We start from the raw sequence: 13,431 nt of genomic DNA on the forward strand, positions 1-13,431 counted from the left end.
TATGATGATGAAGGAACAAGAGGATGATGAGGGGTGTAATGATATGACGAAGGAACAGGAGGATGAGGGGTGTAGTGTTATGATGATGAAGGAACAAGAGGATGATGAGGGGTGTAGTGGTATGATGATGAAGGGGTAGTAGTATTATGATGGAGGTGGTTGTAGTATGATGATGAAGGGGCAGGAGGAGGGGACAACATGGGGGGGCATCTGTAAGGGGGATAAAATTGGGGGGCATCTGTAGGGGGTATAACATGGGGGGCATCTATAATGGGGACAACACAGGGGGCCATCTATAAGGGGGAAACATTGGGGGGCCATCTATAAGGTGGACTACACGGGGGGTGTATACAATAGGGGGATATGTACTATAAGGGGGATCACATAGTGTCAGGGCTACCTACTAAATGAGGGTGTAAAGGGGCCAATACAGATGTGCAGCTTGTAGTAAGATGAGGATGGTGAGGAGCGAGGAGCCTAATATGTATGTCTGGCAGATTCTGTGGATTCTTGGTTCGGAGAAGTTCTCATAATGGCCCAGGACATATGGAGAAGATGAAAAGGGAAGAACTCCGATCAGAGAAGACGTCCCCTGTGAGTCACTTGATATAACTGCACTGTAATGTATATGGTGTATAGAGCCTGTGTACAGTGCGTCCACCTCTATATGACTGTATGAAGTGATATTGGTCTATGTACAGAGGACTTTATTCAGTAGCAGTGGGGGTGTAAGTCAGTATGTGGTAGTGTTAATCAGTAGCAGCGGTGGTGTTAGTCAATATGTGGTGGTATTAGTCAATAGCAGCGATGGTGTTAGTCATGACGTATGTGGTGTTATAAGTCAGTATGTGGTAAGGGCGGCCCAAGTTGACCTCTTGCACCAGGGCCCAAGAGACATTAGCTACGCCCCTGAATCCAGGACTAAAACTCCTAACATGTACATTTGTGCTGGGGTTTGTAGTGCTTCAACTGATAAGAGTGGAAAAAACTAGTTGATTTGATAACATAAGTAATTGGCAGACACTAAGCCACCATGCTGCTCAAAAGACACTTGGTGTTAATACAGACATTTCCCTGCCTGTGGGTGGAGTTATATTCAGAGAGGAGGGGTTGGAGCTATAGGTGAGCTGTGATGTCACTGTTGACCCCTGTGACCTGGAAGTTATTTATGTAAACAAACACAAATCTAAAAAGCAGCAACAGAGGAGAAGGCCGGGGACGCAGAGGCGAAAAAAGGTTAGAGAAAACAACTAAAAGAAAGGGACAGATTACAAATTATTCACATTTCCAGTAAGAAAAAAATGTTGGACAACCTTTTTAATGTCTTATCTGCTCCTGCACTGCCAACCTTGGAACTGACCTTTTACACAGTAGAAGAGCTGATAAGTTACATTCTGCTGTTATCCCTTTCTGTGCTGTAGTGCTCCTGCACTGTGAGAAGGATGGCAGTATAAGACGTGTCCCTTGCTGTTAATCCTTTTTGCACTTTAGTGTGTAAATGATACAGAGTAGTTATACTCTACAGCACAGAAAGGATTAATAGCAGGATTCAAGCACAGAATCTTATCTGTTCTTCCATTTGAAGAACCTTATCATTTATACGGATACAAGTTATAAGTACAGAGCAAGTGGTGATTATCCACATTTAACCATACTATCGATATGTATATATTGGAATTCTCGTGGACTTGGTGGCATCCTGTTGGTGTGGAAACACACAGGGCTGTGGGTTGCTAAGCCACTGCTTAGACTCTTGAATTTTATCAGGGACCGACTCAGATTCCTGACTCTGACTCCAGCTCCTTCATAAATGGCCCCAGGGAATTTATTTGTCACACTGGTGTAAAGTAGACCTGGCTCAGCAGCTTCTTTCTAATGTCCTACATGATCCAGTGACGACTTCAAAGTGAATAAGGCAAAGATAAAAAGCAGATTCTCCTGTGTGTGCAGTGGATGCAGTTAGTCTCTAGCCACCATGCCCTGAACAACTCAAAACTAGACTAGATGGACCAGGTGGTCTCTTTCTGCTGATAATCTTCTATGTTTCTGACTAAATATTCACCATAAACAGGGTAAAACTGCTAACAATGCCAGATACCTGTGATATAGAGGCCAGACATAGGCCCAGATTTATTAGCTCTCTGTCAGTGTCCACTGTTCTGAATCATCCCAGCCCCACAGGAAATACCCGTTCAGCCAGTCGGTGACCACAGCTGTGTCCCGCCTCAGTTGCTGATTGGATGAGTGCAATCACAGGACTGGGAGCCCAGCGGAAGACCATGATCCGTGACACTGTACTGTGGAGCCATAGGGATGGGTAAATAGTACTTCTTTATTATGATCCCACCAGTCCCTGTCCCCTCTGGATATTTTATTGCCCAGAATACCCCTTTATTTTTTTTGCCTCTCTCAAACATACACACAGCCTTCTGCAGCCATAGCGCATGCACGCAGGCTGCTGCAACCATAGCACACACATGGCACTCGGTCTATTCCTCGGCACCAGCCCAACATGAAGTACTGGGGGCAGACCCACCGGTCTCTGTGTACTGATCTTCTCTCCCCTTCCTCCCCTCTGTGACACGGCTATATTAGAATAAATAGAGCCGCGTCACAGGGGGGAGGGGATGAGCCCGTCCCCAGTGCTTCATGCCCGGCCGGTGCCCCGAAATGCACTGGTCACCCCCTTTTTGCATTCTGACTCCTCTACACAGGTGTAAAGGGTAAATTTACCAGTTTTCACACCTTATTTTACATCATACGTCATGGTGCTTGTTTAAGTAAAAAGTGATCTTTTATCATCTGCAGATTGTGCTGAGTGGGCGGGGCTTCACAGCAACTGTGTTACTTAGCCCCTCCCCTCCGTGACGTCATTGGCACATATGCCCTAACCCCCCCGAAACCCATTGGTAGCGGCCGACCTAGAGGGGGTAAGGCCTAGACCTTTAGGGCAGCCTGTTCCAGTGGTCGGCGAGGGGTGCGGCCTATGTGCCAACGACGTCACGGATGTGGTGGGGCCTACGGTGGTTCTGTGGGTGGGGCAAAGTGGCACTGGTGCAGTGAGGCCACGCCTACTTAGCACAATCTGCAGATGATAAAAGATCACTTTTTACAAACAGTATGATGTAAAGTAAGGTATGAAAACTGCTAAATTTACCCTTTACATCTATGAGAAGTCAGAATACAAAAAGGGGGTGACAGTGTCACTTTGAAGCGATGTACCTGATGGTAAATTCGTTTTAATGAGGCAAGTTTAGAAAATTCATAAGAAAATTCTGTAATAAAATTTAGAAAAATATTTTTAAAGGTGGAGTTGGTACATTTTTTTTCTCCAAAACTGGCTCCAACTTCGCAGCCCTGAAGACACATTGTTGTGTGGATTCTTGTTGCATTACTGAAGTCTTATGTAAGTTGTATGATTGATTGTATTCATAGTCTTCTACCCATTCTTTTGCAGGTGCGTACAGCTCTGGAGCAGCATACTCACTGTGCTCTGCAGGATTACACAGAGTTTATTGACAATGAGATGATCATGATCCTAGCTCAAATGGACCGTCCTTCAGAGATTTTCCCCTATCTTTATTTGGTATGATCCTACAAGATTTAAAGTCTGTTTTTCTTTTAGAATTGAAAGGGCCTCTAAGCCTTTGGACATGATTAAACAAATCCTAATTGGGAAGTGCAACAGCGCCACTTAGCCCTGCCCACAGCACAACAGTTGGCCCTTCTGGCCGAGTCACGGAACGGCCGGTCTCTTACGAGGTCTGAACATAGCTCTACACTGTAAATAAAATATCCATCCATCCATCTACACAGATTCCTTTCCCCTATACTGCTCAAGAGGCTGTCACTGTTCTGTTGTTTCCCTGCCCCTTGGCCAGGTGCTTACTGATTGGTGTGATGTCAGTGGTGGTCAGCATTACAGATAAGGTGTTAACAGCTTGCCTGGCAACAGAGAAGACAGAGATTATGTAACTATAGTCTCAGAAGGGAGGAGAAGGACAGCGCAGTGGAGACAGTGGACCAGGAAGTAAGGATTTTCTGCTTGTACGCGCTCACGGCTGCGCGCCTTTCCACCAGCTCCATAGACTTCATTCTATGAGCTGGCTGATTCCGCTGTCCACCGAAAGAATTGACATGTCAATTCTTTTGGCAAAATGCGGAATCCGCCCATGCCATTACAACATTCTGCACGCGGTCGTGAGCGCGTACAGGCAACGAAATTCGTCTGAACCCGTCCTCAGAGTGTCCTCAGAGTGTAAGTCAGGATATGCTGCAGACAAATAGCCCTATTCATGTAATAGAAAACTATTACAAAAAAGCTTAGAATGGGAGGGGGGATTGAAAAGATTTAAATCTTTTAGAAGTGGGTTACCCCTTTAAATATTATTAGATACATAGTTGCTAAAATGCAGAAGTAAACTTTTCTCAATAAAAAATTTGTTTGGAAACCAAAAAACATATAGGGGGAGATTTATCAAAGGGTGTAAAATTTAGACTGGTGCAAACTGCCCACAGTAACCAATCACCAATCTCAACCAATCTCAGCTTTCCTTTCAGCACTGCCTAAAGCTGAGCTGTGATTGGTTGCTGTGGGTAGTTTTACACCCTTTGATAAATCTCCCCCATAGTGTACTAGATTTTCTGTCTGCTTGTACTCACAGATTCTGATACTGAATCATTCTCTTCTGCTCAGTAATTTCCATGTCTGTTCTTCATCTATTTTAGGGCTCTGAGTGGAATGCCTCAAATTTGGAAGAACTGCAGAAAAACAAGTACGTTTTTGTAAACCAGCTAATATGTCCCAACAAACGCATGTATTCTTCTATTGAAAACCAACAACAGTTTGAATAGGCCATCACCGTTAAGACACATGACATGACTCCATGACAGAGGTGTGTCCAATCCAGTCCAATCCTGCTCCTCATGACAGATGCTAGACTAGATAGATACAGTGCACACATTCCCAAAAGGATTTAGAAGGTTATGTGGTCCCCTCATTTTAGACAACCCATAGTAATCGAAAACCGATCTCATAGATAGATAGATATGTACTGCATTGATCTCTATAAGAAATCAGTACAGTTATCATAGAAGTTCCCCAGGGGGAATTCAAGTTACAATAAAAAAACAAAAACAAAACTGCATTAACAAAAAAACATACCACACAAAAGTCTAAATCACTCCCATGTTATAAATAAAAATACATAAATAAGAAAATAAACATATTTCATATCACTGTGTGCATGATCGACCGAACTATAAAATTATTGCATTTCTGATCTCTCGTGGCAAATAGTGCAAGTGCAGAAAAATGCCAGAGTGCAAAATTGTTGATTTTTGGTCACTTCAAACCTGTAAAAATTATAATAAAAGTGATCAAAAAGTTGCATATATGCAATCAAGGTACCGATAGAAAGTACAGATCATGATGAAAAAAATAGCACCTCAAATAGCCCCACAGACCGAAAAATAAAATAGTTATAAGAATGGTAATAGAGCAATTTTACACATTAATAATTTTTTTTAGTTTTTTAATTTTTTTAAAGCAATCAAATAAAATAAGTTATATAAGTTGCCTATCATTGTAATTGTACCGACTTGAGGAACATAGATAACATGTCATTTTTATCAGCATAAACATGAAACCCCCCGATATGGTTAGTGTCGCAAAAAATAAGGGCTCATGTGGGTCTGTAGGTGAAAATAATGCAAGTGCTATGGCCTTTTAAACGTGGAGGAAAACGAAAGTGCAAAAAACGAAAATTAGCCTAATCATCAAAGGGTTAAACATAATCCAGAATTTTTCCCTAAAGTTTTATCGGAGTTCCATAGCAACCAGAATATCCTCCTTCCCTCCTTCTGTCAGAAACAAAACACAATCTCCACGCTTTAGATGGATAAAATCTGTCATTTCAAAGAGCTACTCCATCTAGGATAAAGAACCCCCTTTACAGGTGAACAGGTGCCATCATGAGGGAGGATGCAGAGAGTTGTTCTTATTGTTAATTCGGTTTTTGCAAATATCTCATCACAGGATGTCACGGCCGCGGTGGCGTCCCGTGTTCCGGGCCGCCGCCGCGACCTCCTCCTGCCCCATGCAGCCGCCGGGGTCCTTGTGCAGGGACCCGGCGCTGCTGCTAGTTCGGCCCCTGGGGGCGCCTCACCTCTCTTCCGCTCCTGTCTCCGTCTGTGCCCCGTAGGCGCGCGCGTCTCAGATTTAAAGGGCCAGTCCGCCCCTAATTGGTAGTTACACCCAATCACTTCCTATAAATCCCAGCGTGCCCTGTCCCTCGCGTTGGAGCCTCTACATGCTTCCCATAGCGTTTGGCCCAGCCCCCTGTTGTTCCTGACCTTAGTCCCTGTTCCTTGTTCCTGTCTCCAGTCCTTGTCCCTAGTCCTTGCCCGCTGCCTTCCCGTTGTTCCTGATTCCTATCCGCTACCTGGTCCCTAGTCCTTGTTCCTGGTTCCTGCTCCCCTGTTACTCCACTGCTCCTGTGTTCAGCCTGTCACCTGCGGTTACGCCTACAGACCTCTGCCAGCACCATCTCCCGCCTACTGCTCCTGCCACGCCTCGCCTGCCGTCACTAGCAACCAAGCCAGGGTTAGCGACCTGGGGGTCGCCTGCCGCAGCAAGTCCATCCCGCCTTGCGGCGGGCTCTGGTGAAAACCAGCGGCCCCTTAGACTCCGCTCCCTGGTGATGTTAGTGCCATCGCTGGTGACGGTCCAGTGGATCCACTACTCCAGGCGTTACACAGGACCACCGTATACCCCTTCTTAGTAAGTGAAAATGTCACCAGGTGATTGCTGCCTGATCTGTGAGCATCATCAACTTGGTAACAGGGACCAGAATCAGTGGCTAGCTTTTTTTAGTGCAAAGTTTTGTTTTTACAAAAACTACATTAGATGGGTGTCTAAAGCAAGCATTTACTCTGTACGCTGCAAAATGTATCAGCTGCCACATTGGACTGCCAATGATTGACAACTTGACAGTAATGGGTTAACACCTTCTCAGGGCCTCTGAAGTCTTTCACTTGAAGCTTCTACTTGCTGAGAAGTCAGGATGAATAAGTGAGCTGGGGGAGAGTGGTGCTGCACTGCACAGTAGTCACAGGGCTTTTGTGGCAGCCCTGCTATCTACAGAGGGACCATGGCCACACAGTCATAGTTACATAGTTAATACAGTTTAAAAAGACACATGTCCATCAAGCTCAACCAAGGAGGGGATGGATACAGGGAAGGGGGAGGGATGATAGGTTCTATACATATGCATTTAAGTTACTTTGGTCTAAGAACTTATCTAGGCCTGTTTTGAAGCCCTCTACTGTTTTTGCTGTGACCAGATCCTGTGGTTGACTGTTACACAGATTATAAACAAAAGGTGCAACAGCAACTCACAGGTGTAAGGGCTTACCGTATATATTCCTCCCAGAGTACACACGGCAAACACCCACTCTGTAGATATTTTTTTTTTAGAAAAGTGAGGATCTTTGCAAAGTATTTGATCAAACATAGTGTACCATGTTGCCATGTTAAGGCGTCCTCGAGACATGGTCCCTACTCTAGCATTTTCACACTAGCAATGGCCTCTCCTAGGCTTTAATAAGCCTACAACTGGGCAAATAGGAACCAAATGATCTCTTTTATAGCAGCCTTGGGACATGGGTGGAGTGCAGGCCAACAGGAGGTAGCCACACACCCCACATTCAACAGAAAAAAAGGGAAATTTTGGCAGCACATCTATGACTCTGTTCACACTGCAGGTTGCACGCTGCTTGTGGCTTAAGTACAGACAATAAACAAAAGGTGCAACAGCAACTCACAGGTGTAAGGGCTTACCGTATATACTCCTCCCAGCGTACACACGGCAAACACCCACTCTGTAGATATAGAACACAGATTCACAGTTCTCATTGTAAAAAGGCTTGTCGCCTCTGGAGATTGAACCTTTTTTTCTCGAGGCAGAGGCAGTGCCCCCTTGTCCTTTGGAGGGTTTTACCTGGAACATCTTTTCCCCATATTTCTTGTAGGGGCCATTTATATATCTAAATAAATTAATCATATCTCCCCTTAAACGTCTCTTCTCCAGACTAAACAAATTTAATTCTTTTAATCTCTCCTCATAACTAAGATGCTCCATTCCCCTTATTAGTTTAGTTGCCCGTCTTTGTACCCTCTCCAGCTCTAGGACGTCCTTTTTATGAATCTGGTTCCAAAACTGGATAGTATACTCCAGATGAGGTCGCACCAAAGCTTTATAAAGCAGTAATATTATAACCCTGTCCTGAGAGTCCATGCCTGTTTTAATGCATGACAATATCCTGCTGGCCTTTAGAAGCAGCTGACTGACATTGTGTGCTGTTCTGTAGTCTATTGTCTACACCCAGTACACCCAGATCCTTCTCCATCAGCGACTCTCCCAGAGTAACTCCCCCTAGGACATATGATGCATGTGGGTTATTAGTAGAGATGAGTGAACCATGAGCATGCTCGAGTCGATCCGAAGCCGAACTTTCGGAATTTGATTAGTGGTGGCTGCTGAACTTGGATAAAGCCCTAAGGCTATGTGGAAAACATGGATATAGTCATTGGCTGCATCCATGTTTTCCAGACAACCTTAGAGCTTTATCCAAGTTCAGCAGCCACTGCTAATCAAATGCCGAACCCAGTTCGCTCATCTTTAGTTATTAGTACCCAGGTGCATAAATTTACATTTATCCACATTGAACCTCATTTGCCAAGTGGACGCCCAAACACTCAGTGTGTCCAAGTCATCCTGTAACATCTGCACATCCTCCATAGACTCTACTGTACTACAAAGCTTGGTGTCATCTGCAAAGACAGAAACAGTCCTGTTAATTCCATTCTCAATATCATTAATAAACAAGTTAAACAGAAGGGGGCCAAGTACTGACCCTTGGGGTACACCACTTATTACCGAGGACCATTCGGAGTAGGAATCATTGACCACCACTCTCTGGGTACGATTATTAAGCCAGTTTTCAATCCAGTTACACATTAAACTTTACAAACCGATAGACTTTAACTTACCCATCAGATGCCCATGAGGAACTGTGTCAAACGCTTTTGCAAAATCCAGGTACACAGCCGTGCCACCATCCAGGCTTCTACTTACCTCTTCATAGAAACATATTAGGATGGTTTGACAGCTTCTATCCTTAGTAAAACCATGCTGGTTATCACTTATAATACTATTAGCCACTACATATTCCTGGATGTAGTCCCTTGTAAGCCCCTCAAATAGTTTCCCCACAATGGACGTTAAAGAGGTACACCAGCACGGGGGCAGTTTTTGGCTGTGATTGGGGAGAAGGTGGCCGAGGGAAAAGACGTCCACTCACCTCCCCAGTTCCAGCGGCGGGTCCCGCATCGCGCCGCTCTGGTGCCCGGACGCTTCCGGGTGTCTGACGCAGGCCCGAGGCGTGGCGTCTCAGGTCTGCTCAGCCACTCAGTGAAGGAGGCGGGATCCGTTTCAAGTCCGATCAGATCCCGCCTCCTTCACTGAGTGGCTGTGCGGGCCTGAGACGCCACGAGGGGCCGGGAACCGGGCACCGGAGCGCCGGGATGCGGGACCCGCCGCTGGAACCAGGGTGATGAGTGGACGTCTTTTCCCTCGGCCACCTCCTCCCCGGTCCCAGCGAAAAACTGCCCCCACGCTGGAGTACCCCTTTAAGATTACAGGTCTATAGTTACCTGGGGAAGTTCGAGAGCCCTTTTTGAAGATCGGTACTACATTTGCCTTATGCCAGTCAAAGACTTACAGGCTGCTTGCACTATGCCTCCCTCCCCAACTGACTTTTCAGGAGTGTGTGCTTCCCTTTTTACATGTAGCTTACTGTTCCTGGTCCTGCTCCCCACAATTGGTTGATGAGCATTTCCATCGGGCTAAGGGTCCATTTACACAGAAAGATTATCTGACAGATTATCTGCCAAAGATTTGAAGCCAAAGCCAGGAATGGATTTGAAAAGAGGAGAAATCTCAGGTTTTCTTCATGACCGGATCTCTATAGTCTTTCTGTGTAAATGGACCCTAAAGAGTACTTATGGGAAATCATTTCGGGAATTAGTTCACAAGCTCATAGTGTCATACTGAACACTGCAAAATTATTTTATATGCTATTCAATATACAGAAGACCCAGAATCTGAGGACTTTAATGTTTTTTTCTGCTTTTAAAACTTACTGCATTTTTTTTGTCCAAACACACTGCAACTCAAAATTAGCTGGGAATCATTAAGGGGTACTCCAGCGGGGGGGGGGGGGCACTTTTTTGCTGGGAACGGGAGGAGGTGGCCGAGGGAAAAGACGTCCACTCACCTCCCCGGTTCCAGCGGCGGGTCTTGCATTGCGGCGCTCCGGTGCACGGTTTCCGTCCGCTTCCAGGTGTCTTGACGCGGGCCCGAGACGTGACGTCACTCAGCCACTCAGTAAAAGAGGTGGGATTCGTTTCAAGTCCGCTCTGATTCCGCCTCTGTCACTGAGTGGCTGAGCGGACTTGAAACGAATCCCGCCTCCTTTACTGAGTGGCTGAGCGGACCTGAGACTTCAAGTCTCAGGCCCTTGTCAGACACCCAGAAGCGGCCGGGCACCGGGGCAAAAAAGTGCCCCCATGCTGGAGTACCCCTTTAGAGTAATTTGAAATGCCATACCTACAAACCCCTCATACCCACATGGTATTTTTATTCTGGTAGATATTTTAGCTCATTGATAGTTTTTCCAGAATGATTCCCTGCTCTATGACTTTTTTTTCCCAAGATCCTCTAAAGTTAACTTTATCACAACAGGTGAGCTGGATGAACATTCGCTCACACATTCTCTCTCTCTCTCTTTCTCCCTTTCTCTCTCTCTCTCTCTCTCTCTCTCTCTCTCTCTCTCTCTCTCGTTGTGTCTAGGTAGTGTAGTTTCATAGTTTTTATTTTCTTTATTAGATAAGTATATTCTGCGATGTGCTGTGTTTTATTCCTTTCATTTTCCATCATGAGGGACTGAAAAGCAAATGGCAGTGTGATAGTGATAAATAGTGTAATAGCTGAAGCTGCCGTGCTGCACTCTGTTGCCCCTTAGCTTTAATTCATTTTGATCTAATCTTTGCCAGGAAAGTTAACTAAATCATAAAGTTCACTTTTAATGCTGCATTTACACGGAGCGTTTATCGTGTATAAGTGTAAACGCAGCGAACGATCAAGCGACGAGCGAGAAATCATTCATTTTGATCTTTGAACATGTTCTCAAACTGTCGTTGGTCGTTCGCAAAAAATTTGCAGATCGTTCCGTGTAAACAGTCGTTCACCGTTTTAACCTATGTGCGAGAAAGGCTTAAGCGATCACAAAACGATTTTTCCGTACAATATATCGTTCCGTCTAAATGCTTATCGGTATAAAAAAAAAATTGTTACTTCGAAAATCTTTAATCGTACGATCAGGTGAATTATCGCTCCGTGTAAATGCAGAATAAGATTAGTTCATTTGGAACTAATCATTAATGAACTACCCATCACTACGAAGAGCTCTCACTAGACAGAGCACTGAAAATGTTTTTCCTTTTTTTTCTATCAATAAAAATGACCCCCTTCTCTGCAGATGTGAGGAGGCGCCTCTAATACCCAGAGGAAACTGTAATCTTATGCAGCAAATATTTACTAAAACAGGTCCCCAGTAGCACTCTCTGAAAGAGGAGGTTTTTTCAGGAGGTTTCCTGCATGGCCATTTTAAAATACCTCCACATTCTTAAGTGAATTATCTTTATGGTGTTTCTAAAAGACATTTCAGTGTAGTACTGAGCAACTGAGCAGGAAACTATGTTTAAATATCCCATATATAACATACCATATAAAATATCTTCACTCTATGCTTTGGATTTTCGTTTTTGTAGGATCACACACATTCTAAACGTCACTCGAGAAATTGATAATTTCTTTCCTGAGACATTTACTTATTTAAACATCAGAGTCCTGGATGAAGAGAGCACAAACCTGCTACAATATTGGAAGGAGACTCATCGTTTCATCTCTGCTGCCAGGTAGGTCAAAGCTGTAACTACAGTCCAAGGTAAATAACTCCTATAGGTTAAACAGAGCTTAGCTCATAAACTTGCTGTACACCTACACATAATTTGACAATTGTGACTGAATGCTTATTAAAGTAGTATGTGCAATATCAGTCATTTTGGATGAAGAAACGTTGAGGAGTAATTTTTTAGTATGTTCAAAGATGGAGGTCACATACATGCATACTGTGCAGAAATAGCTGCATTGGAATAGGAGATTAACCGAGGAAGCGGTTTCTGTGCTATACATGGCACATGCATGTAAAAGCCACATGTACAGAACCACTCCAGTTCATATTTAGAGTAGATGATGGCTAAGATATTTAGAGTAGATGATGGCTAAGAATTAGTGCTTACTGTGATTTTTTCTATTTAATATCCTACACTGAAAAAATAATTTGTGTTCAGACTTCAGATAAACTAGAGGTCCCCATGCACCTTAGATTTTAGAAGGCCATCAATCTAAGGTGTATGGGGCTCTCCTGTACGACCACTGGCAGTATATTTAGGTGATGATAGGGGTTGAATGTGATGGAAAATCACCACCTGATCTCTTCTCAAGGAGAGATAAGCCACAGAGTGTTCTGGCTGCGGCTTTCTCCTTCCCTTAGGCAACGAGAGATGACTGACGGCCAAACAATTGTAGAGAAATGCTTTTATTCTCTGATACAATGAGTCAAAGAGGCTTAATGCTTTCTCTCTCCCTGCTTTATTAGCCCCTGGAAGCTGACTCCCAGCGTTACAGCTTGGTGCACTTCAGGAGCTTGGTAAAGCCTCTTTGACTCTGAGACAGATATATCAAAGGTACCAGGCGTCAGCAGTTTGTAACTTGGATTACAGCTGACAGATTCCCTTTGATGGGGTACTCCGGGTGGGAGGCCTTTTTTTTTTCTACACAGGGAGGGAGAGGATGAAAGCAATGACGTCCACTCATCTTTCCTGTTCCACTGCTGTGGCCCGCATCATGCTGCTTCAGTCCCCCAGTCCTTAAACACTTCAGACATGACATTTTAAGCTGCTCATCCAATTAGCGGCAGGGACGGGACCCCGCATATATAAAAGAGGAGAATGGATGCAAGGTGGGCATGGACAGTGCTGAGGTAGGCGGGGACAGTGCTGCTAACACGTGTATTGTACTGAACTGGCTTACTATAGATATGGTCTAAGGTAACTCAAAGGGGAAGCAGGCACAGAGCCCTCCCGACAGAGCCCAAAGCTCCAGGACCTGATGGTTTACACCCAAAAGTTCTTAGAGATATCAGTTTTATCATTTCTTGTACAAAATATTCAGCAATTCTTTGGTGACTGGTATTGTGCTGACCAGGCATAGGTAGTGCCAATCTTCAAAAAGGGCTCTAGGACTC

The 13,431-nt window shown here is 44.6% G+C and overlaps 1 protein-coding gene across 1 annotated transcript in view; it reads left to right on the top strand.

Moving 5' to 3' along the window:
- Positions 1 to 13,431, top strand: part of SSH3 (slingshot protein phosphatase 3) — a 120,273-nt gene that overhangs the window by 82,606 nt on the left and 24,236 nt on the right. The window contains exons 9-11 of the mRNA XM_069980779.1: positions 3,458 to 3,586; positions 4,729 to 4,775; positions 11,894 to 12,040. Coding sequence (XP_069836880.1) covers positions 3,458 to 3,586; positions 4,729 to 4,775; positions 11,894 to 12,040 — 323 coding nt within the window. The remainder of the gene's footprint in view (positions 1 to 3,457; positions 3,587 to 4,728; positions 4,776 to 11,893; positions 12,041 to 13,431) is intronic.

Source organism: Dendropsophus ebraccatus, chromosome 8, assembly GCF_027789765.1.
Source record: "Dendropsophus ebraccatus isolate aDenEbr1 chromosome 8, aDenEbr1.pat, whole genome shotgun sequence".
NCBI classification, from domain to species: Eukaryota; Metazoa; Chordata; class Amphibia; order Anura; family Hylidae; genus Dendropsophus; species Dendropsophus ebraccatus.